At 40.0% G+C, this 24342-nt stretch overlaps 1 protein-coding gene across 6 annotated transcripts in view; it reads right to left on the bottom strand.

The window, feature by feature from the left end:
- Window positions 1–1253: 1253 nt before the first annotated feature.
- raly (RALY heterogeneous nuclear ribonucleoprotein) overlaps window positions 1254–24342 on the bottom strand; it is an 89879-nt gene continuing 66790 nt past the window's right edge. For 5 of the 6 annotated variants that reach the window (XM_010905748.4, XM_020045139.3, XM_010905746.4 and 2 more), the window contains 8 exons: window positions 14867–14914; window positions 14699–14771; window positions 14407–14454; window positions 12836–12993; window positions 10758–10874; window positions 4042–4178; window positions 3690–3734; window positions 1254–1764 (listed from right to left, as the gene is read on the bottom strand). In XM_010905748.4, the coding sequence (XP_010904050.1) occupies window positions 3693–3734; window positions 4042–4178; window positions 10758–10874; window positions 12836–12993; window positions 14407–14454; window positions 14699–14771; window positions 14867–14914 (623 nt within the window). In that variant the 3' untranslated portion in view covers window positions 1254–1764; window positions 3690–3692. The remainder of the gene's footprint in view (window positions 1765–3689; window positions 3735–4041; window positions 4179–10757; window positions 10875–12835; window positions 12994–14406; window positions 14455–14698; window positions 14772–14866; window positions 14915–24342) is intronic. The other variant, XM_010905749.3, reaches the window with a different exon arrangement.

Below are 24342 nucleotides of genomic sequence, written 5' to 3'. Positions count from 1 at the left end.
CTGGAAGTTGGAGGTAGTTGAGCAACCTCGTCCATAGGCAATAGTGCCTGGGATATATTCTAACGATACAGTGGTGTCTGTACTGAGTAAACTTTAGGGCTGACGTGGTTTCAAAAGTAAATTTGCACGTAATTCCTATTCAGTATTACGTTATGAAATATTCAATTAAATTAAACTGTGATGTACTGAAAAACCTTTATTCTTTGATGACCCCCAGGTGGAAGATGATTGGCTGGTTGATTAAACCAATGCTTACGCACAGGGAGATTCAAGGTTGAAAAACGGTTCTTCATTGGGCCAAAGGGGTATCAGTTAAAAGCCATATGGTTTCTTTGTTGAGTTTTCAGTTGTAGCCAATACAAACTCAAATAATCTGGTACTGTAGTGGATATTAAACTTAATTCCATGCTTTCATTTTACATCTACATTATACACATTTCCTGGGAAATTATAGAATTAAATGGTAATTACACAATTACCTATTAATTGTACTTTTGCTTAGATGTCAAATAACCATCAAGTGGCAATCTGAACCTATTGTTACTTAATTCTTTATGACCTACTAATATCACTGAAATAAGAACTAAAAAAAACATATGAGCAAACAAAACTGAACAAATATAATTTTTGGTTGTAATATTATTTTCATGTCTCTTACTTACTGGAAAAGTACTACTTAACGTGCCTTAACAGAGCTTCATAAAATAGAAGCCCTCACTTGTGTTCAGATACTTAGGCATTTTCTATGTCAAAATAACATTTAATCTGACCTTTTGGCATGAGAGCCTGTTCACTGTCTTTTCAAAATAACTTTTGTCTGCCAATCCAGTTCAAGTTTGAACATTGTCCTGCTCAGATAATGAATCCAGACCTTCACAAATGATATTATACAGACACTACCAGAACACTTTGATATTAATCAAAAGCAGGATTATTAATGACTTGCAAAATAATTTTGAATCAATTCCATATTCTCTGATAGTCAAAGCGAGAAACTGGGTCAATCCCATTGGGCAAGTGTTTTTGCAATGACATCTTGATATTTGTTATGACACCCTGATGTGTATACTGAAGTTGTATAAAAAAAAGTTGAGTTCATTTATTTTTAGAGACCAGAAAAAGACCTAGTTTTTATTTAGTTGTTTTCTGGTGAGATCATTACATTGGAACATATACATTTTATAGACCAGAAAAAAGTTCGGAAGAAATATTTGATAGGTAATGTCTTTACACAGTGAAAGCACAAGCCCAAGTCACAAGTTCACTTAGTTTATTTACATATGTAAAGATCTCTTGCAGCCCTGAAAGTGCAAGCCGAGGAATATGCTCATAGTCGTTAAAAATAACAGTTTAATCTATTTAAGATCGTCATATAAATAAACATTGGAAAAACACAAAAGACCTAGGAGAACAGAGACTAAACAAGGAGTGATGGTCAATTGGAAGGTTCTGTAGCATACAGTAGAAAAATGTCAGTCCTTTCTTTAGATAGTAGCATTCCTTAGTTTGAAATTGTACAGGTCCTTGATTCCTGTATTCATCGTCTGGGTAGTGTCAGTCAGAATTGTAATGTAATTATTTTCCAATCTCGGTTTGAAGGGAGCAGCTCCCCTTCACTGTTTGACAGTGTAGCTGTCAGCCTGTCTTTCTCATCTGTGGCCAGTGTTGCGGGTTTTGACGGCACCCTATGGTTTGAGTGTTTTCCTGTGGAGTCTGCGGTACTAAAACAGTTTCCAGTCGAAGGTTTTTCCAGCTCCCCGCTGACTATACAAGAAAAGGAAGAGCAGTATTAAGACGTGTCTGTGAACAGGGAGGGCACCAGAGCATGTTGAGACCCCCCCCCAAAAAAAAGTTGGATTACTGTCAATCCTCACATGTGGTTTTATTTTCCCTCAATTGCTTTTAAAGCTGAATAGCGAACATGAAATATTTTCTCCTTCACTTCAGAGACAGACAAAAAGACTGAAAATTCCAACCCACTGCTTAGCAGGAACAGAGAGACAGATCCTGTCTCTGTACTAAAAAATACTGTTACAAATGTAAAAAAATGTTTTACTTGAAAATACATTTACAATTGAAACAAAACCATCTAGTGTTTCCCCTCACCACATTTTTAAGCACCAATTACTTTTATATTTGTATATTTCAGAGCCCTACATATATTTGACCTGCATCTCTTGCCAGGTGATAAATCTGCTGTCATTATAACTCCCACATTAATGTTTCTAGTATCATTGTCATCATGTTAGATCTATATATGTAATGTCAGAGTGGATTTATTTTGAGCATCTTCTGAATGAGACAAGCACCTAATTATTGAATTGAACTGTAAGGAACGATGGAAATTGTCTCTGCAAGTTCTTCAAACTGTTCTGGGGGAATTACAGTCAGCCACTATGTCTACAATGTTAGATTCTACGTTCACAACCTTCTCTTCCTGGTTGGAAGAATGATGAATGGGAAAAAATAATGATTTGGCCTTAATATGATAGGAGTTGTAGCAAAACAATCGGTTATTCAAAAATTGGGGGAGAAAATGTTTGAAAATAATGTAATACAAAAGAATACTAAATTATACAACGGTAAACTTGTAAAGTTACAGTAAAGTGTAAACTGTATTATACGACTGTATATTAATGAACCCACTCAACTGCCCCATTCAGAACTCTCTTCAATCAGTGCTGCTGACGTTTGAAACATCTACTGTGAAAGCAGTGTGCGGTACCCTCCTAACGCTGAACATCTGGAATATGGAATAAGGAGAGCCCTCATAGTATGGGAGCCGTCAAGTCGAGGACCAATGTGTAGATACATTTATAAATGCCTGTGTCTGTCGTGTGTGTCTGTCTGCGGTGTGACAAACCAGGGAACTTGGTGTCCGGCTTTGTGCTCATTTGGCTTGGGTGTCATGGTCTACACTGGGGGTTTGCTTAGAGGAAAAATGAGGAAAGTGAAGTGTGATTGGCTGGGGACCTCTGCACACACCAAGGAGCCACAAAAACACCATAGAGTTTCATAAACAACAAAAAGGAGGGATTAGAGGGGAATCAGAAACAGATTCCTGACATTGTGGCCTGTTTGTCTTCCAAAAGCCTTGCAATATCACCGTGGCTGAGGAGGTCTTAACGTGAAAGTAGTTGAGCATTTCTACCTTGAATACCAGAATAAAGAAAACAATCTGGATATTTTCCATCATTTTGATAACTTGTCCTGCCTGGGTCAAGATTAATCCGAGCAATTTCCCACTAGGTATCTATAACTGACACTGTAGCTCAGAGCCAAGTTAAACTCATATGTTGTTAACTACTGTAAATTTGGCATTTGGTCAATTTTGTATTGAATCTTGGTTGGTAGGGTTGCATAACAGGTTTTTCAGTATAATTGAATTGAATAATTGTTACTGACTATTCAAAAGATACCATTATCCAAGACATTATCTAAGTGCTGTAGCTTTACCCATGTTTCCATTCAAAATAATACATTTATTTGCCAGCTAACTATTTCAAGTGTAAAAAAAGACCGACCAGACATGACAATACACACAGCTGTGAATATGCTGCGGAATAACTCTGTTCTGACATAGTTTGTCTTGTATAAATATGCGGTGGCCATGCACATTTCAAGTCATGACAGACAGTCTCAAACTGACACATGTTCCAATGCTTATTTTGACATTCAGAGAAACGTGCCTTTTATTGAAGAATGGAGTCCAGTTCTGATAGGTGGTTGTTTTCCTGGGAAAAAATGTGTAAAGAAATGTTAGTGCCTACTGGAGGAAATTGACTGTCATATCATATGAACATATGGTTTTGGGAAACACTGGTCCAGAGAGGGAGTGACGCCAGTGCAGTGCCGTTCTCCAAGCAACGCTCACACAAATATAATCTGTGACCTGAAGCACCTTAACCCGCCACTCCCTGCGACACCTCCGCCTACATCCCCTCCCACTGACACCTGCCCACACTCACAAACACCCCAAACCCCAACCACGCAAAAATGCTCTCTAGCACACATTCTTTTGACTGGCGCCATCACACTGACCATTTCTTCATCTTCGCACTCGTCCTGTGAGCCGTCCTCCTCGTCACTGTTGTGGGGCTCGTCTGCTAGCTCTTCTGTGTTTGAGCATGACTCGTCCTGAGATACTTCACTCTTGCTCTCATCTGCCTTCCGTAGCTCTACACACACATAAACAAATAAACAACAACAGACATACATGCACACAGACCAATCAATGTAAATATATTTTAAGTGGCTTAGGTGTAAAAAGTAACAGTAACTGTTATGAAAACACCAAGGAGGCATACAGTATATCAACTCTTGTTATGCCTATGGCTTTTTGACTAAGGTATCAACATTTTTAACATACTGTGTATCCTCCCAAAAATAGAGGAAAAAAAAATCACCTTGTCACAGAACAGTTATTTTATCAACTTTTATAGACTTTTAATTTAATTTATGTTTTCTTAAAAAAACAAACATCCTAGACTAAAAGAAACATACACATACCTTATAGACAACTAAACTGTTGATATGAGGCTGTGCTAGGCCTTATTCTGGGTCTGGGTGCATTGCATATTTTGTTACACGCCTTCACTTCTGGAGCAACTTTTTAGATTGTAACTGAAAAATATCCTGAGCTAATGTCTTGTGATACACTGGTGACTTTACCCATTTTTGCATGTGGTATTTTTTCCACTCTTTTGTTGCTTTGGGTGTATTTTCAATTTCTGAATACATTTCAATTCAAGTAATTATCTAGACTTTTATGGTTTGGAGTTTAAAAGTACAATATCGGCTAAAACAATTTAAAAAAATTAAATTGAGATGTAAAACAAAATTGAAAGCCTCATTCATTCAACACATTTAGAATATATTATCAAAGTTATCAAAAGGAAAGCCCTCATTAATGCAAAGAGTGCATTGCATAGTGCAAAGATTTTGTTTAGAATACAAATTTGTCAAAAAAGATTTATTTGTAATGAGATGTTTATTTAATTTAAGTTAAGGGGTTCATGCTCAGAGTGAAGGCCTCTTTTGCGGATGAAGGTCTCTTTTGTGGATATGTTATATAAAGCATGGGTTTAGAATATTTTCAGACTACTCTAAATATATAAGATTTAAAAAAGGTTTCATATTTCAAAGATAAGATATTGGTAACCATACAATGTTATAATTAAATTAATATTAAATAAAAAAAGCTACAATAATAATTTCTTTAAATTAAATTATACTTCCGATAATTCAAATAGAATTCTACTTGATGTGGCGTTCAACCAATAACATTTTATTAAAATCAAAATTTTTATTGGAATTAATGGGAAACTACTAAATCAATTCAGAATTTAACCCAAAATAATAAAACAATTGTGTTTCATTACAGAAACAATTGGTTGACACATTTTGCTGAGTCATAATTTTATATATTTGTATAATGCTATATTCAAATGTCTAAAGCAGAGGTGTCAAACAACTTTTGCACCAAGTTTGACAAATTTTGATTTCTGTGATGTAAATATGTTCCTAGAAAATGACTACCTTGCTGTCTACGTTAAAAGAAAGCCTAGACTCAAAGCATAGTTGTTCTGTCCTTGGGCAACAGTCTATTTATCATCTAACTATATAAAGATAAATACAGTACAGTCAAAATACAACCCCTTTACCCCCCCCAATGGGATGCTGTGTAAAATGCAAATAAAAACAGAATACAATGGTGTGCAAATTATTAATTCCTATATGTAATTGGAAATAGTACAAAGGCAACATACCAAATGTTGAAACTGAGAAATGTTATTGTTTTTGGAAAAATACATTACTCATTTTGAATTTGATGTCAGCAACACATTTCAAAACAATTGGGACTGCAGCATGTCTAACTGTGTTGCATCACTTCTTCTTTTATCAACACAATAGTTTGAGGTCTCCTTTGTCGTATTTTATGTTCCATAATGGAGGATGTCCATGATTTCCAAAAATTATTTAGATTTTTGATTTCTCAGACCACAGGACAGTTTTCCACTTTGCCTCAGTCAATCTTCAATTAGTTTGGGCCCAGAGAAGGTGGCTGCGGTTCTGGATCATTTATACACTGCTAAAAATTAAGGGAACACATAATCATCAAAGAATGACACCAATTCAATGAAATATGACCAAACTATCAGAAACAGACTCCATGAAGGTGTCATGAGGGCCCGACATCCTCTAGTGGGCATATTTAGCAAAAAGCCAAATTAGTACAAAGCTGGACACCAATTTCCCTGGTTTGTCACACACAACAGACACATGCATTTATTTATTTATCTACACATTGGTCCTCACAAAGACTTGACTGCTCCCATACTGTCAGGGCTCTCCTTATTCCATATTCCAGACGGTCAGCGTTAAGAGTGTACCGTTTGGCATTCACCAGAGAACAGCAGAATTGGCAGGTCTGCCATTGATGCCCCATTCTCTTCACAGATGAGAGCCGGTTCACACTGACCACAGAAGCTGTGGTAAACGTTATGCTGCCTGCAACATCATCCAACATGACCGGTTTGGCAGTGGGTCTGGGGAGGCATATCCTTGGAGGGTCGCACAGACCTCCATGTGCTAGCCAATGGTACCCTGACTGCTGTTAGGTACCGGGATGAAATCCTTAGACCCAACGTCAGACCTTACACTGGTGCAGTGGGCCCTGGGTTCCTCCTGGTGCAGGACAATGCCTGGCCTCATGTAGCCAGAGTGTGTAGGCAGTTCCTGGATGACGAAGGCATTGATGTCATTGATTGGCCCTTGTGATCCCCAAAACTGAATCCAACTGAGAACCTCCGGGATGTTTTGTATCAGTGCATCCGACACCGCCAAGTAACGCCACAGACTGTCCAGGAGATCACTGATGCTCCAATCCAGGTCTGGGAGGAGACCCCCCAGGACACCATCCACCGTCTAATCAGGAACATGTCCAGATGTTGTCGGGAGTGCATACAGGCATTTGGGAGCCATCCACACTACTGAGTCACATTATGATTGTTGTTTTGAAATACACGCAAGTTGGAACAGTCTGTGATTTCCCTTGTTTGCTTAGATTTTTGGAGTTTGAATACAGCCCTCAATCAGTTGGTGATTTTGTTTTCCATTGACCGTTGTTACATAATTTTGTTCTCAACGAATTACATAATGTACAGTAAAGATTTTAATATATATTTCGTTCATCGAGATCCGATGTGTGATTTAAGTGTTCCCTTAATTTTTTGGAGCAGTGTATATGGTCTTTTAATGATATTATGTACCATAGATGATGAAAACCACAAACTCCTTGCAATTTTACATTGCATAGCATTATTCTTACTGTTATTATCTTATTGTTGCTCTATTTGCCTGCACAGTCTTTTACAACTGCCCATCCTCACTTCTGACAGACTCATCCTCTCTGGAATGACCTTTTCATACCCAATTATGTTACTGACCTGTTGCCAATTGACCTAATTAGTTGTGAGATATTCCACCAGGTTTGTTTATTGTATAACCCAACTTTCCCAGTCTTTTGTCACAGTCCCAACTTTTTTGAAATGTGTTGCTGACATCAAATTCTAAGTGGGCATATATTTTCAAGAAACAATTTGATTGGGTGTGGTATATGACCAATATACTGTACATACCATGTAGATATATTTTAAAGATGTATTAATGGGGTGTGGTATATCACCAATATACTGTATATCAGAGATGGGGACAAGTCACACATGGTCAAGTCCAAGCAAGTCTCAAGTCTTAACCATCAAGTCTTGAGTCAAGTCTCAAGTCACAGTTCAGATAAATCAAGCAAGACAAGTCAAGTCAAGGGTTCACCCTAAGCAAGTCAAGTCGAGTTCTTATAAGTTTCAAGTCAAGTCAAGTCACAGTACTAAAGAGATGAACACACACACACACACACTGTCCTCTGTTTCTGACGTGCGCTCGGTGCGACGCTCGATTTCAAAATGAAATATTTTTCTCCTCCGCGGTAACATTTTTTGGGGGGACGAAGCGGAGGGATCTTGAATCAGCCTGAAGGGGTTGTATTCGCTATAACAACCGCCTCGCTATACCTTATCCCGCTTATTACGTGGCTACCTACCAAATAAATATATAATTTGACACAAAATATTGATTTCAAAAGGAATTTATTAATTTAAAAACGATTTTATTGATTCCTCTAAAGAAAATAGTCCGTTCCGTCTCTGGTTAGAATCCTGCTGCGTCCATAACATGAGTAAAAAAAAAAAACTCTTCGAAATGTTTAGGTGCTAGTAATCACATCGGCGCCTCCATGTTAGCATTTCATACAGTAAAGTTAACTGTTATGGTGTAAGCACAATGCTTTTTAGTTTCTACACGCAGTCCACAAACACTTGAAAATGCCCACATTTAATACAGACATTATAGCCTACGTGTAATAATATACATGCCCGCTCATTTTAAGATGCCCATCAACATTAAAATTCAAGCTATGCCACTGTTCTAGTCAAATTCCCTTACATCTATTTACCAGACGTATTCAGTAATGATAATGGTCATATTTCTAACAAGAAAAAAAAAAATACATAATATGCAACCAAGGCCAAATTATGACAAACAAAAGATTATTTAATTACATTAGTAACTTAATCGTTATAGATCTTAGTGAAACTGAATATAAAAAGATTACTTTCTTACCTTTCCTTGTGGTTCTTAAAATAACGAATGGAATTTGACGTTGTTGCATATTTTGCATCTGGCAAATCTTTTTTTATTCACACGGTCCAGTTCAAAGTCCTTGTTTCCAAACGATACTATTTGTGGAGCTCGACTAACGTTATTGTCTGCCATGTTTGGCGCGGTTTGAATTGTGCAGCGTTAAAGGCACATACGCTGATTAGTGGTGCTGATGTCACAACATATAAAATAATTTGTTTATTATAAGTTCAAGTCATTGTCGAGTCTTCCACTTCAAGTGAAGTCTCAAGTAACTTGTTCTCAAGTCAAAGTCAAGTCAAGTCATTTTCATACTTTAATCAAGCAAGTCACAAGTCCTGAAAATTGTGACTCCAGTCAGACTCGAGTCAAGTCATGTGACTGGAGTCCCCCACCTCTGCTGTATATACCATGGCTAAGGGCTGTTCAAATGCACTGTATGCATGTAAAGCAATGTATGGACAGAAAAAATATATTTGCCTTACAACACAAACCCTGTTATAAAGTAAAAAGTAATTGGCATACCCATGGCATACGTAAGCAAAAGGGCACGAACAGTATTTGACCAATATACCACGACCAAGAGCTTGGAGTGCCTGGACACAAATACTGACAATATATCACAACCGCAAGAGATGGCTTCTTGTGCTTAAAAAACTGTTAACAAAGCAATTAGAGAATGGTTTGAAATACAATGGCTATTAGTCAATCAGCATTCAGGATTCAAATCCCCAGGTTTGTAAGTTCTATTATTCCACAGCTTTCAGTAAATTAGCATTCAAGGCTCCCACCCCACACAATATCTGTACTGTATATTTGTATTCAAACCAGACATAGGACGGATGTTTCACACCCATGGTCTAAACTATAAAGAACTCTATTAAACACTTCACAACTAATATTAAACCAGCTTCTGGTATATGTATTTTTTTTGCAATATGACTTTATGGGTCCTGAAAAGCTCCTAAGTTACGTATCTGCTCTTGACCAAGCACTTTAACTAGGTACTACTTGTCCAGACACATCATTGAGCACAGCTGGCCCAGCTGGCATCATTGAGCATGGGGTCATAAACTCACTTCAAATACCAGCTCATATACTACAGTGCTGCATCATAAATGGACAAAACTATTCCAAAGTAGTGTATGCTACATAGTGAATAGGCTGCCATTTAAGTCTCATACTAGGAACTTCTTGAATCAGCATATTCAAAGAATATATGTAGCCAGTGAATTAAGGTGTTTAAGTGAATTAAGGGGTGATTATTCTGGAAAAAGCCACAAGGTGTCTCACATTATAAGAAAAATTACCAGGAAGTTATAGGAACAAAGTGCAGGTTAGTTGAATCAGTAACCAGGAAGTGGGAGAGAAAAAATATTTTCCACTTTGGTGAATTCCATAGAAAATGACAGAGAAAGCATTCCTACATAGTTCCTGTGATGGAACTAGATAGAGAACAGCAATCTTCCTTTTGAAATGTTCTACTTTGCAATTGACTGTTCCCCTCCAAATAACCCAGTTGTTGATAACACTAACAGGGTCATCTGGAGGCATCAGCCAATGATAGAAGTCCCGCCCGTTTGACCGAGTAAAAATGGTGAAACACCCCAAATGACACTGTCCATTTTCAAGTGGTCTTTTGGTTTCATAGGGCCTCTATCATTCTCTATGGTTTCAGCATGCAATTGTGTCATTCTGCCACCTACTGGCCATTTGGGCTTAACATTTGTAGATGCCTTGGCACAATTGAAAACCCAACTCAAACGCTATTTTTGATGTGTGATTTTACATTAATCATGTTATTAAATCAGTTTGCTTTGAAACTTCTGTATAAAATTATATTAAACCTATCTTGGCACTTTTTGAGTACTTTGGGGTTCAAGATGTAATGAACCTGTACTCCAATCCTCATGGGTTTAAGGGACCTCGCACTTTCTCTATTCTCTAAAGGTGTGTTCCAACAGACATGTTCAACCCTTGGTTGACTCCACCCTTTAGAGGAAGAGTGCTGTGTGGAGCTGCACTGTGTGTTTGTCTTGAGGCCTGATGTTGATTAAACTCACCCACAGCAATGTGTTTGTCCTCTGTGATCTGTTCCAGTCGGCCAAGCAGCGCATCAATGTTGGACTTGATTTGAGTCAGCTCTGATTTGATTGCCTGTAGCTCATTGGATTTCACTGCTGAGCCCACCAAAAACAGCAGAGAGAGCATGAGAGAGTCAGGACACCCGTTCATGGTCTTATCTGACAAGTAGCTCACAATGAAGAGCAGTTTCCTTAATTTCCCTGTGTAACTAGGATTTGATCTGTAGACCAGAGGGAAGAGTGCCCCCTACTGGCCCTCCAACACCACTTCCAGCAGCCTCTGGTCATTCATCCAGGGATCGACAAGGACCAAACCTGCTGAACTTAAAGGTCACATTTCCATTGGTTTACTTTTATTATTTCAGTCCCTATCAACATGAACACACACATACCCTGCATGCATACTGCAAATTCCATGACTGCTGCTACTTTGTTATTTCAGTCCCTATCAACATGAACACACACATACCCTGCATGCATACTGCAAATTCCATGACTGCTGCTACTTTGTTATTTCAGTCCCTATCAACATGAACACACACATACCCTGCATGCATACTGCAAATTCCATGACTGCTGCTACTTTGTTATTTCGGAACAATGTGCAGTTTATATTGCACAATATATTGCAAAGTGCCCACATGTGTAAACATCCTACTTCAACTTGCTTGTGTTCTTGTACTCTATGATATGTTTGAAAAATTGTTACCCTATTTTGTTTTTGCAGTGTCGAGTAGTAAACCTGCAAGTAAGAAGTTTGTTGCACTCTATACTCCATGTGTATCATATTTCAACTTCAAACAACACACAATAGGATGCTAAAAAAGGACTGCATTAAGTCTCTATCACACAAACTGACTGGGCAATATACATGTAAAGACACTGTCTGATGGAGCCGGTATAAAAAAAAATATTTAGAAAGTATTCAGACCCCTGAACATTTTCTAAATGTTGTTACGGCCTTATTCTAAAAATATATTTTCCTCAACTATCTACACATACTACCCAACACGACCAAGCAAAAAAACGTTTTTTGGGGTATCAAGCTACAATCCTGGCACACATGCATTTGGGGAGTTTCTCCCATTCTTCTGTGTAGATACTACCAACCTCCATAAGGATGGATGGGGAATGTCAATGTACAGCCTTTTTCAGGTGTCTCCATAGATATTCTAACAGGTTCAAGTTTTGGCTCTGGCTTGGCCAATCAAGGCCAATCCCAGACTCCTGAAGCCACTCCTGCGTTGTCTTCGCTGTGTGCTTACTGTCACTGTTCTGTCAGAATTTGAACCTTTGCCCCAGTCTGAAGTCCTGAACACTTTCAGAGCAGGTTTTCATAAAAAAGCTGACTGTACTCTGCCTGTATCTTTCCCTCAATCCTCTTCTCCCCGATATAATCCTGTCTCAGAGCTCTACCGACAATTCCTTGGATCCGGACTGTGGGAGCTCATATAGACAGGTGTGTGCCTTTCCAAATCATGCCCAGTCAATTGCATTTACCACAAGTGGATTCTAATCAAGATGTAGAAATATCTCAAAGGGTGATTTATGGAAACAAAGCAAATCGTCTGAATACTTGTCTTAATGAAATATTTCTGTTTTGTTTTTTTCATGTTCATTGTGGGGTATTGTGTAGATTATTTAGGGCAAAAAACAATTTATGCAATTTTAGAATAAGCGTGTAACATAACTTAAGTGAAGGGGTCTGAATAATTTCCAAATGTACTGTTTGCAGCATTTACATTGAATGCAGTCTCAGCTAATGTAGGGAAAATTGCAGTTAAATATGGCATTTAAAACAGTTAACTTCCTTCAGATTGATTGAATGGAGAGATATGAGTGGATTGTTGTACATGGTAACAACATTGCGAAGGATTGTTGCTGAAGACAAAGTACTTGTCGTTACACAAAAGTAATTTACCTTATAATTAACAGCTTTACAGCAGATCATCTTCTACATGAAAAATGATTGATTCTGAGTTGTTCAACAGAGCCATTTTAGGTCAGAAAGTTCACATTTTATTGACAATAATTCTAGAGTTTCTGCAGGAACTTACATTTCTGCTTGACCGTACCGCTGGGGAGAACTGAGGAGCGTGTCAACAGCTTGACGGGCAAAGACTTGACCCGGCGTACCAGGGGCATGGGCATGCGAGGCCGCTTAACTGGTACCACCCGGGGCACCGGTGACACTCTGCCCCTGAACTCAAACAGCCTGAAGAGGGGAAGAAAGATATTTATCTAGGGTACCTATCATTAACAGGTCCTTTGGAGGAAGGCTATTCATTATGTTGATACTGGTCTTTAATGTATTGATATTTAAAAAAAACAGTTATAGCACAACCTTTTCAAACATACCAATAGTACAAAAGGCAGAGTCAATTAGTATTCACCCCTACTTGATTGTCTTGACTTTAAATTGTGCATCAAAGTAGGATTACATTTGATTTGTGATACATTTTGGTATCAATTATCTACACAAACTAATTTATTATGTCACAATGGGGAATTAATCCATGATTTGTTTTTCATTTAATAAACATAATGTCTCGATCAGATAGGTATTCAGACCCTGGGTAAAACATGGATACATTTTGACAGCTAAGAATAAAAGGTTGTGAGCTATGTAGAACCAACAAGAGCAGTGTTTCTTTTGTGACCCTATTCTCATATCAGGCAAACAAACATTGGGTCGAGACCCCTTGTTTGGAAAATGCTGCTTGAAAATGATCCTCTCTCTGTGAAGAATGAGATAGCAAAGATTTTTTAGAAGACTGTTTTCTGCAACAAGCTCTATATTGGGTGCGTTGTGAATGAAATTAAAATGAAGTAAGAAGCTGAGGCTATCACTTCGGCTTCAAAGCAATATCTGCCATCCAGACAGAGAGCACGTTCAGCTATTGCATCAGCACGCCCCCCTGAAGACTGGGGGTTGGAGATCACTTGAAAGCAGAAGGGGGATTAAATGATTGGGTGTATCTCTCTGTAATATATTGATCCCAGTCAGAGGCAGATTCTGACAGCCGTAACTCAGACTTGGACATCACAGAGAGGGAATAAATAAACTTGTCTTGATGGCTGAAATGTGTTCCTCATCTGGATATTATGTTCAGACATCTGCGAAGACAGGAATCCAGCAGAGCAGCAGCAGGATTTCTATAGCCACTGAAACGAGGTCGGGGCTGAAAAAGGAGGCGAGACAATGCCAAAGTTTGCTCCGCACTGGCTGCCTTGTGAAACAAAAGCTTGCTTCAACAGCTGGGTTAGTGTTCTTTATGGGTGCGAGTGGAATGATGAGTGGCGAATCAAAAATGCTAAAACATCTTCCCCTTCCCAGGAAAATGGCCACAGGAAAATAAATTTACTTTATAGTCTTTGATCAATGACATTAATGGTTTGCACCCTCACAAAAATACATTCACTATGTCTGTGTGACTGCTTAATAAGGCCACCACTGTCTAACTGACCATTCAGGAGATTCTAAAGCAGCTGAAGTCACATTATTATCTCTTCATTTACTATAATGAACCTTTTCAGCATTGCAAATTGATTCCCTATTCCTCATTGCTGGATGACATGGAATGTAGAGATTTGCCAAAAGGCTTATTTTAAGGTCTAATCCACAAACCTGTCATAGAAGTCCTCTCTGTAGTAGTCATAATCAAAGTCGTACCCACTGAAAGAAAATGAACAAACAGAATTAGACTGGATCAGAACATTCTGGAATTAATTCTGGACAGTGTAAAAACTGTCTCCTCAATTCCCCAAATTACTTCTGCACCAATTTCATGAAAAAAGCAGTCAAAGCAGTATGGCCAAAAGCCATAATGTAGGAATAATATGCAACTATTAAGACAAAAGAAATCAAGCTCATATTCAAACCCCCTCCCTTCCCTAAAGGTTTACACTCTATAGAAGACCTGTAGAGTGCAGCGGCAGACCTCTTCAGCCCTTTGGGTCTGTTGGGCTTCGGCTCCCCAGCCATGTTGATGTCTGAAGAACAGCACAGAGATAAAAATAATGTTACAGAGAATTGGAGAAACATTTAGGGGTATGTGTCACAAGAGTCCTCAGTCATCAATATCAACCTTGCCCTCTGGATCTGTTGGGCATGCGCTCTCCCGCCATGTTGATGTCTGAGGAGTAGAAAAAGGGGGTGTTACAGAGAGCGAGAGAGAGCAATCTCAACCAAATCAGACTTCCCATCAGGTATGATTTCACCCTTATCCTTAAATTATTATAGTAGTAGTTCACACAATACAAAAATACCATTGCTTTCCTAAACCTTTAAGTTTGCTTTGGTTTGGTTCACCTGGTAACGTCTCTAAATATGTTTTTTATTTGTGGAACAAATTCAATACAAGTCAATATAGAAAATACTGGGCCAGTACCACTCCTTTAAGTTTAAGTGGACTGGACTTGGGTGCCAGGGTAAGCGCTCCAACCACTGGACCACACAAACAGCAGTCATATAAATGAAACCAAAACAAGAACTGATACCAATACATTGTCTGTAGATTCCTTAGAGGCTAAGAAAATCAATATACAATAGTTTGTGATTTGCAATTTGGGTGAACTTTAATATTAAGGCAACTATCAAACATAGACATAAGGACTCCTCTCATTTCTCAATATAAAATGGATTTAGGAGGATTTATGCTACAGATGTAACTGAACACACAATATTATGCCTGAAATTAGAGTCAAGTAGAGGTCAATCAACAGAAAGGTCACTCTGTAAACAGACTAGGAAATAACAAGAACATCTGGAATCTAGCCTATGATCTCTGAGTGGAACCTAGCCATAACACGAAGGTGAACCGATAAGATGTGATATTTTCCCTCTTCGTGGATTGTTGGAATAGTTTTGATTGCGGTAGCAGATGCTAATTCAACATCTGTCTGGAGCCTTGCCATAAAAGGGCACACATGAGAGCCTGAGAACCACTCTGATGTCTGTGCATCCCTACCATATCCACCAGAGGGAGGTGTTTATCTAGTACACTTCTCTGGGTCTCACTGAAAAATTGAGCTAATGCTACCAGCAGTGCCATGAGCCCTAGCTGTCACTCTCAGGGGCTTGTGTGAACATCGTCAGCTCCAATCTGAGCAGCAAGACTCCTGCTTGTGCTCTCTGGACACGCCTGCTGTGGAGGGGGTTTTGGTTGAGGCTGTAGGGCAGGGGTGTCAAACCGGTTCCACGGAGGGCCGAGTGTCTGCAGGTCTTTGGGTTTTCCTTTAAATTGGTTCCCATTTCAGACCTAAACAACCAGGTGGGGGTAGAAACTAACCAATTAGTGAACTAATTAATCAATCAGGTACAAGGTGAGAGCGAAAACCTCCACACATAAAAGCCTGTTAACTTGACCGTGACATGAAATACAGTTTGTGAGTGTGTGAATGCGAGTGTGTCTGTAGTTATGTGGGTGATTTTGAGAGAGCGAAAGAGTAGGTTTAAGCATGTAGCCTATGTGTGGTAAAGGAGAATGTGTGGGAGTAGATGTGTGTGTATATAGGAGTGCTTCTGGAAAATAAGTGCATGAGAGATTGTGAGTATATGTGCAAAGTTGTATGTTTGTGTGTGTTTATAAGAGAGAATGAGAATGACAGTAGTTGAACCTATAGTCTACATGTGGGAAGGAAGTGTGCGTGTGTGTACACAGATGCACATCGGGAATATATTGTAACTGAGGGTGTGTGTGTTTGGTGTCAGAGTGCTTCACCGTGCTGGGACCATGAGTCTTTCAAAGCAGAGTTGGCAAGTCAGTGATCGCTTTGAGCTCTTTCAGATTCCCCCTATGATCATGAGGACACCTGCAGGGTCCACACCTGCCCCAGATCTATCTGCTTGAAGGGCAACAACCCATACCGTCCCGTTGTAACTTACCCAGGGTTAAGGCGGCCCATGGCACAGCTGATTAACCTAGTTCTAAATTTAGAGGACACAAGTGAAATGCAAACCGAAACTTTCCCACTGTTAATAAGCCCTACCCTGAGCTATTAGTGAGCGTAATAATTACTGAATATCTGAGGCAAGGGCTTTACTACAGTGGCTGCAGGATGAATGTCTCCAAATGCAGATGATTCCTTATAAAAGATTGCGTCTACAATGTCTCAAATGGTCAAATGTGGTGCATTATTGTAGCCGACACCAGAGCAACTTACAGAGAGTACATTAATCTTAGGATAGCTAGGTGGGCCAAGCATAAAACCCAGTTATAGAATTTTTTATCAATAGTTATCAGTAAAATCATTTTTTACAAAATAAATGTCATTGATTATTACCATGCATTCTTTAATCTCTGTTATGTTAATTGGCAACAGGTCAGTAACAATACTGGGTATAAAAAGAGCATTCCAGAGAGGATGAGCCTTTCAGAAGTAAAGATGGGGAGGGTTCACGACTCTGTGAAAGACTGCACGGGCAAATAGGGCAACAATTGAAGAAAAACATTTCTCAGCATAACATTGCATAGAGTTTGGGATCTCATAATATTAGTAAAATATTCAGAGAATCTGGAGAAATCGCTGTACACAAGGGGCAAGGCTGAAAACCAATATTGGTTGGCTGTGACCTTCGCTTTTTGGGGTAATATTGACCAGAAACCATTGTGCAGTGAATAGGGGGAGGGGGTTTGCAATGATTCCCTCATCTTTTCACTTCACAAGAAAGTTAGCTATCTTCACCTATATTGATAGGTACTGCATCAATTTCATTAAACAGTGGTGTCGTTAGGCCTGGTCGTCCGGGGCTATAGCCCCAGATCTTTTATGAATAGCCCCGGATCTCAAACAAAATAATAATAAAAAAATAGCCCCTGATCTATTCATCTATAATTCTGATCGTGCATTATGACACTGTAGACATGTAAGCTGCTAGCGTGTACATCGACATTTTCCACATGTAGATTCAAAACCCTGTACTTTCTGTCCCGAGCGGGGCAGGGGGGTGTGCTGTGATCTGTGATCCTAGCGACACCTCTGTCATTAATGTATAAAAGAAAAACAAACATTATTATGCCATGAAATGTAGCATGCTAGGTAAAATTATTAGCTATTTTAGGCACAATCCATTAGGTGCAGATGTAAACGGTATCTAGCTAGCTGTAGCCAGCTAGATTCAAGCAGGGTTAGCTTTGGCTGTGTAAAGTTCATCTTCAGGCTCTCTAGCATTGGCTCAATAGTGAGCCATTAAAATGGCCAGAGGCAAAAGCCATACTATACATGTATGCCAACTGTAGTGGAAGTAAACATTTCACAAAAAAACATTAATCACTTTAGCACAATCATTTATGGTGTCTAACCTAAATATTAAAACCTAAATATGATGTTAATGCCGGTAAAGGCATGACAAAATGATCTAATGATGAGACAATTTTATGACAAGGTAGTATGTCCCAATCTGTCCCAATACTGGTATACTAGACAACTATATACTAAACAGCAGAGGTGGGGGACTCGAGTCACATGACTTGACTCGAGTCTGACTCGAGTCACAATTTTCAGGACTTGTGACTTGCTTGATTAAAGTATGAAAATGACTTGACTTGACTTTGACTTGAGAACAAGTTACTTGAGACTTGACTTGACTTGAAGTGGAAGACTCGACAATGACTTGAACTTATAATAAACAAACAGCAATACAATTATTTTATATGTTGTGACATCAGCAGCACTAATCAGCGTATGTGCCTTTAACGCTGCACAATTCAAACCGCGCCAAACATGGCAGACAGTAAAGTTAGTCGAGCTCCACAAATTGTATCGTTTGGATACAAGGACTTTGAACTGGACCGTGTGAATAAAAAAAGATTTGCCATTTCATTCGTCATTTTAAGAACCACAAGGAAAGGTAAGAAAGTAATCTCTTTATATTCAGTTTCACTAAGATCTATAACGATTAAGTAATGAATTAATATTTTGTCATAATTTGGCCTTGGTTGCATATTTTATTTAATTTTTTCTTGTTAGAAATGTGACCATTATCATTACAGAATACGTCTGGTAAATAGATGTAAGGGAATTTGACTATAACAGTGGCATAGCCTGAATTTTAATGTTGATGGGCATCTTAAAATGAGCGGGCATGTATATTATTACACGTAGGCTATAATGTCTGTATTAAATGTGGGCATTTTCAAGTGTTTGTGGACTGCGTGTGGAAACCATAGACTGTATATATAATGGACGACGCCCTTTCGCTCTTTTCCATTGGTGAAAAATGAAGCCACCAGTGTCCTGATACGGCGCTGACATCTTGGACTTGCGTCTGCGCAGATAGCGATCTTGGGACCAGTTCTGCGCAGTAGTTATGCGCAGTAGCGAGAAGGAAGTAAAGCCGTAAAGCCACGAAATCAACGGCGCCACCCCTGTGCCCCGCCCTCACTCTCCCTCGCAGAATGCGCATACCGTAATCAATCGCAAGTCCAAGTACAGTACAACCTTTGCTTGTTAAACCTAGACGATATGTTATAGCCTAACTTACATCATGTTTAACCTTAATTTAGAATAGGCCTAATACAAAAATAATTGGTAACTTCTAGCTAACGATCACCTGCTAGCTATTAACATGGCTATTAACGAGGCTTGTTGTCTTTTAGCTAACGTTAGCTAGCCCATTACATTTATTTACTAATTAAATAGCTTATAAATGTAACTTACCGAAAAAAATTCAAAGATCGATTGGAAATGCCAGATCGGTTAGCACAATGTACTGCAGAACAACCCATTATGTCCGTGTGAAATTATATCAATTATAGAAATTTAGAGATTAAATGTAAAGTTCCAATCTCCTCAGTCCTCCGAAGATTCAGTGGCTCCTCGGCTCAGATAGTTGTCAATCACAGCTGTGAATCACGACGTCACACCACCGTTTTTAGAGCATTAAATAACTAACTAAAAACAAACTTATTTTAAAAACAAACTCTTGAATTTACATTAGCGTGATACAAACTACAGTAAATGACAGAAACCAGCTTCGGAAAAAATATATTTGAAGGGTAATTTAATTGTTTAGTTGATCTCGCGTCCCATTGAATAACATGGGGAGGGCGGGGTTTATGACCTATACTGGGACCACTCACCAGGGGGCGATCGAGACGTTTTGGCTTCACTTTTCAGGGCTTGTGCGGCACGCTTGGTGGAAACTAAAAAGCATTGTGCTTACTCCATAACAGTTAACTTTACTGCATGAAAGGCTAACATGGAGGCGCCGATGTGATTACTAGCACCTAAACGTAATTACATATTGGGCAATTTTTCAGTCACAATAATTAGTTTATAAGGTTGTTATTATTAGCCCTTATTACATGTATTGGCTGAATTCCAGTGCAGAATGCGTGTTATTTCTTCAGACTGTTGCCATGAAAAACAGCGCGTTGCTATGGACGCAGCAGGATTCTAACCAGAGACAGAACGGACTATTTTCTTTAGAGGAAGCAATACAATCGTTTTTAAATCAATAAATTCCTTTTGAAATCAATATTTTGTGTCAAATTATTGATTTATTTGGTAGGTAGCCATGTAATAAGCGGGATAAGGTATAGCGAGGCGGTTGTTATAGCGAATACAACCCCTTCAGGCTGATTCAAGATCCCTCCGCTTCGTCCCCCCAAAAAATGTTACCGCGGAGGAGAAAAATATTTGATTTTGAAATCGAGCTTCGCACCGAGCGCACGTCAGAAACAGAGGACAGTGTGTGTGTGTGTGCTCATCTCTTTAGTACTTTGACTTGACTTCACTTGAAACTTATAAGGACTCGACTTGACTTGCTTAGGGTGAACCCTTGACTTGACTTGACTTGCTTGATTTATCTGAACTGTGACTTGAGACTTGACTCGAGACTTGATGGTTAAGACTTGAGACTTGCTTGGACTTGACCATGTGTGACTTGTCCCCATCTCTGCTAAACAGTATGTACTTCACCATCATCCGCAAAGTACTTGTAGTACGTAGTATGCGATTTGAGATGTGGTTAAAGCTGCTACCCCTGTTGCCTCAGCATACATCAGGCAATTCTTATTGTTCTTTTTTAGGTTTCTGTTGGGGGATTGCAGTCAACTTTAAATTGTATATACCACCATATATAACATTTGGTAATTGCATTAAAAGATTTGTGGCTAATCCTAAATTATCTGGGGCAGAAGCACCAGAATCCCAGGCCTAAGAACCCAACTAGCAGTGACTAGCTGCATTTTCATTTGTTATAGCATTTCTTTTGTAATTTACTAGGATGTCTATATAATAATAGTGATTTTGTTTGCTAAATTTGCTAAATTGCTATCCTCAACCACAACTGTGAATGCTGAAAAATCCTGTTTGCATGTCTACAAGTGAGCAAATGTAGGTGAAGATAATGTAGCTGGATTAGCCAATCACTTGCATTGATTGGCATATCCCTTGTGATCATAAAAAACAACATGATATTATGACAATGACCAAGAAACTAAGAAATAGGCCAAGAAATTATGAAAATGGCTTGATATTATTCAATGCATCTTGTAAAATTTATTATTATGTAATATCATACCATGTGTCACAGATTTCATGCTAACGTGCCACCTAAAACGATTTACCGTCTCGATACGCAGCCCTGCGGACGGAGCGCATATTGTACATTTCTATAAATACCCAGAACAGGTATCACTAGAATGGCTGGATGGTTCTCTTTGCTAATATTTAGACATTCTAACGAAGCGATCCATACATAGTTTTTGTTCCTATGGGTCTCACAGCTTGTGTGAGGCAAAAGTAGAGTTGCACCAAAACTGGCCAATGTGACACGCGATGTAATGGGGAATTCACCTTATCCCCTGTTTGTAGGTCTTATCCTTGTTGCCCAGTCACAAGCGGTGCTATGTCAAAATGCCTGAAAACATAACCTTTAGGATGTAGGAATGATGGGAACGGGTGGGGTCATGTTGACTTTGAAAGGATAACAACATAGCACATTGGCGATTACCAACGTAGTTTTCAATTCCGTTTTGCAAGATAGCTCTTTGTTTTCCCCTCCATGAACTGTCACCTTAACGTGGTGGAGGGGTTTGAGTACCCGAGTGACCCTAGGAGCTATGTTGTCTGGGGCTATATGCCCCTGGTAGGGTCTCCCAAGGCAAACAGGTCCTAGGCGATGGGTCAGACTAAGAGCGGTTCAAAACCCTTTAATGAGAAAAATATTGAGGTCCGTGACGTTGCCCGGTATGGCGCAGCCGGGGCCCCACCCTGGAGCCAGGCCCGGGGTTGGGGCTCGTAAGCGAGCGCTTTCCCCATGGGGCCCGGCCAGGCTCAGCCCGAAGGAGCGACGTGGGGCCGCCTTCCCGTGGGCTCACCACCTGTGGGAGGGACCATAAGGGGCCGGTGCAGAGAGGATTGGGCGGCAGTCGAAGGCGGGGGCCTAGACAACCCGATCCCTGGACACGGAAACTAGCTCTAGGGACGTGGAACGTCACCTCGCTGGCGGGGAAGGAGCCTGAGGTCGTGCTTGAGGTTGAGAGGTTCCGACTAGAGGTAGTCGGGATCACCTCTACGCACGGCTTGGGCTCTGGAACCACACTCCTTGGGAGAGGATGGACTCTCCCTCGCGGCATCCTGTGGAGAATGCTTCGGGAATATGGGCTGCCTTTGCTAAGGGCTGTCAGGTCCCTGTACAACCGAAACAGGAGCTTGGTCCGCATTGCCGGCAGTAAGTCAGACTTGTTCCCAGTGCATGTTGGACTCCGGCAGGGCTGCCCTTTGTCGCCGGTTCTGTTCGTAATTTTTATGGACAGGATTTTCTAGGCGCAGCCAGGGGCCGGAGGGTGTCAGGTTTGGGGACCACACGATTTCGTCTCTGCTCTTTGTGGATGATGTTGTCGTGTTGGCCCCTTTAAGCCAGGACCTTCAGCATGCACTGGGATGGTTTGCAGCAGAGTGTGAAGTGGTGGGGATGAGAATCAGTACCTCCATATCCGAGGCCATGGTCCTCAGTCGGAAAAGGGTGGCTTGCCCACTTCAGGTTGGAGGAGAGTGCCTGCCTCAAGTGGAGGAGTTTAAGTATCTAGGGGTCTTGTTCACGAGTGTGGGAAAGATGGAACGGGAGATTGACATACGGATCGGTGCAGCTTCTGCAGTAATGCGATCGATGTACCGATCTGTCGTGGTGAAGAAAGAGCTGAGCCGCAAGGCAAAGCTCTCGATTTACCGGTCAATCTACGTTCCTACTCTCACATATGGTCATGAGCTTTGGGTCATGACCGAAAGGACAAGATCCCGGATACAGGCGGCCGAAATGAGCTTTCTCCGCAGGGTGGCCGGGCGATCCCTTAGAGATAGGGTGAGAAGCTCGGTCACCCGGGAGGAGCTCAGAGTAGAGCCGCTGCTCCTCCACATCGAGAGGGGTCAGCTGAGGTGGCTTGGGCATCTGTTTCGGATGCCTCCGGGACGCCTTCCTGGGAAGGTGTTCCGGTCCCGTCCCACCGGGAGGAGACCCTGGGGAAGACCTATGAAACGCTGGAGGGACTATGTGTCCCGGCTGGCCTGGGAACGCCTCAGTGTCCCCCCGGAAGAGCTGGAGGAAATGTCTGGGGAGAGGGAAGTCTGGGCATCTCTGCTTAGACTGCTGCCCCTGCGACCCGGCCCCAGACAAGCGGAAGAAAATGATGATGATGATGATGATGTTTGTTTTGAACCCAAAACGTTTATGGGTAAATAGAACATATATTTGAATGTAAGAAAGCGGCTGAGGAAGGGGATTCTGTCCAGAACAACTTTTTATCAGGCGACCAGAATGACCATTAGGCTCTGACAGGCGACTGTAGACCTGACCCATCCGGATAACAAATAGATTGCTATTTACGATATATAGCAACGTGTACATCGTTTGCATTATAAACATAATGTACAAATTTTGGTGTAATTACCGCATACAATTTTGAAGTCTACAAACTTTTGAAATATGGTTCTATGTTGGGGTAAGAGATTTTTTTAGGCAAAACCAACATTTTTACATGGTATTATTAATTGTATTCATTAGTTTTACCCTAAAGCACTGTTATATAAAGGCATGAAGGAGTAATTGATAAGTAACTAAAACAAAAACTGTTTTTATGTGTTTTTAGTGTAGCTGAGAGTGTACTGATGACATACATATACAGCTCTGGAACAAACTGCAAAATTATCAGTTTCTCTGGTTTTACTACTCATAGGTATGTGTTTGAGTAAAATTAACAGTTTTGTTTTATTTTATAAACTACTGACAACATTTCTCCCAAATTCCAAATAAAAATATTGTATTTTGTAGAAAATAACAATTGGTCAAAATTACCAAAAAAAGATGCATTGTTTTCAGACCTCAAATAATGCGAAGAATACTAATTCATATTCATTTTTCAACAACAAAATACTAATGGTTTAACTTAGGAAGAGAAAATCTATATTATTTTTTACAGAAATCCATATTTGGTGGAATAACCCTGATTTTTAATCACAGCTTTCATGCGTCTTGGCATGCTCTCCACCAGTCTGTCACATTGCTAATGGGTGACTTTATGCCACTCCTGGCACAAAAATTCAATTGTTTGTTGGCTTG

The sequence above is a fragment of the Esox lucius genome, chromosome 17, assembly GCF_011004845.1.
Source record: "Esox lucius isolate fEsoLuc1 chromosome 17, fEsoLuc1.pri, whole genome shotgun sequence".
NCBI lineage: Eukaryota > Metazoa > Chordata > Actinopteri > Esociformes > Esocidae > Esox > Esox lucius.
Note: the sequence above shows the minus strand (reverse complement) of the source record. Positions and strands in the feature narration are given on the sequence as shown.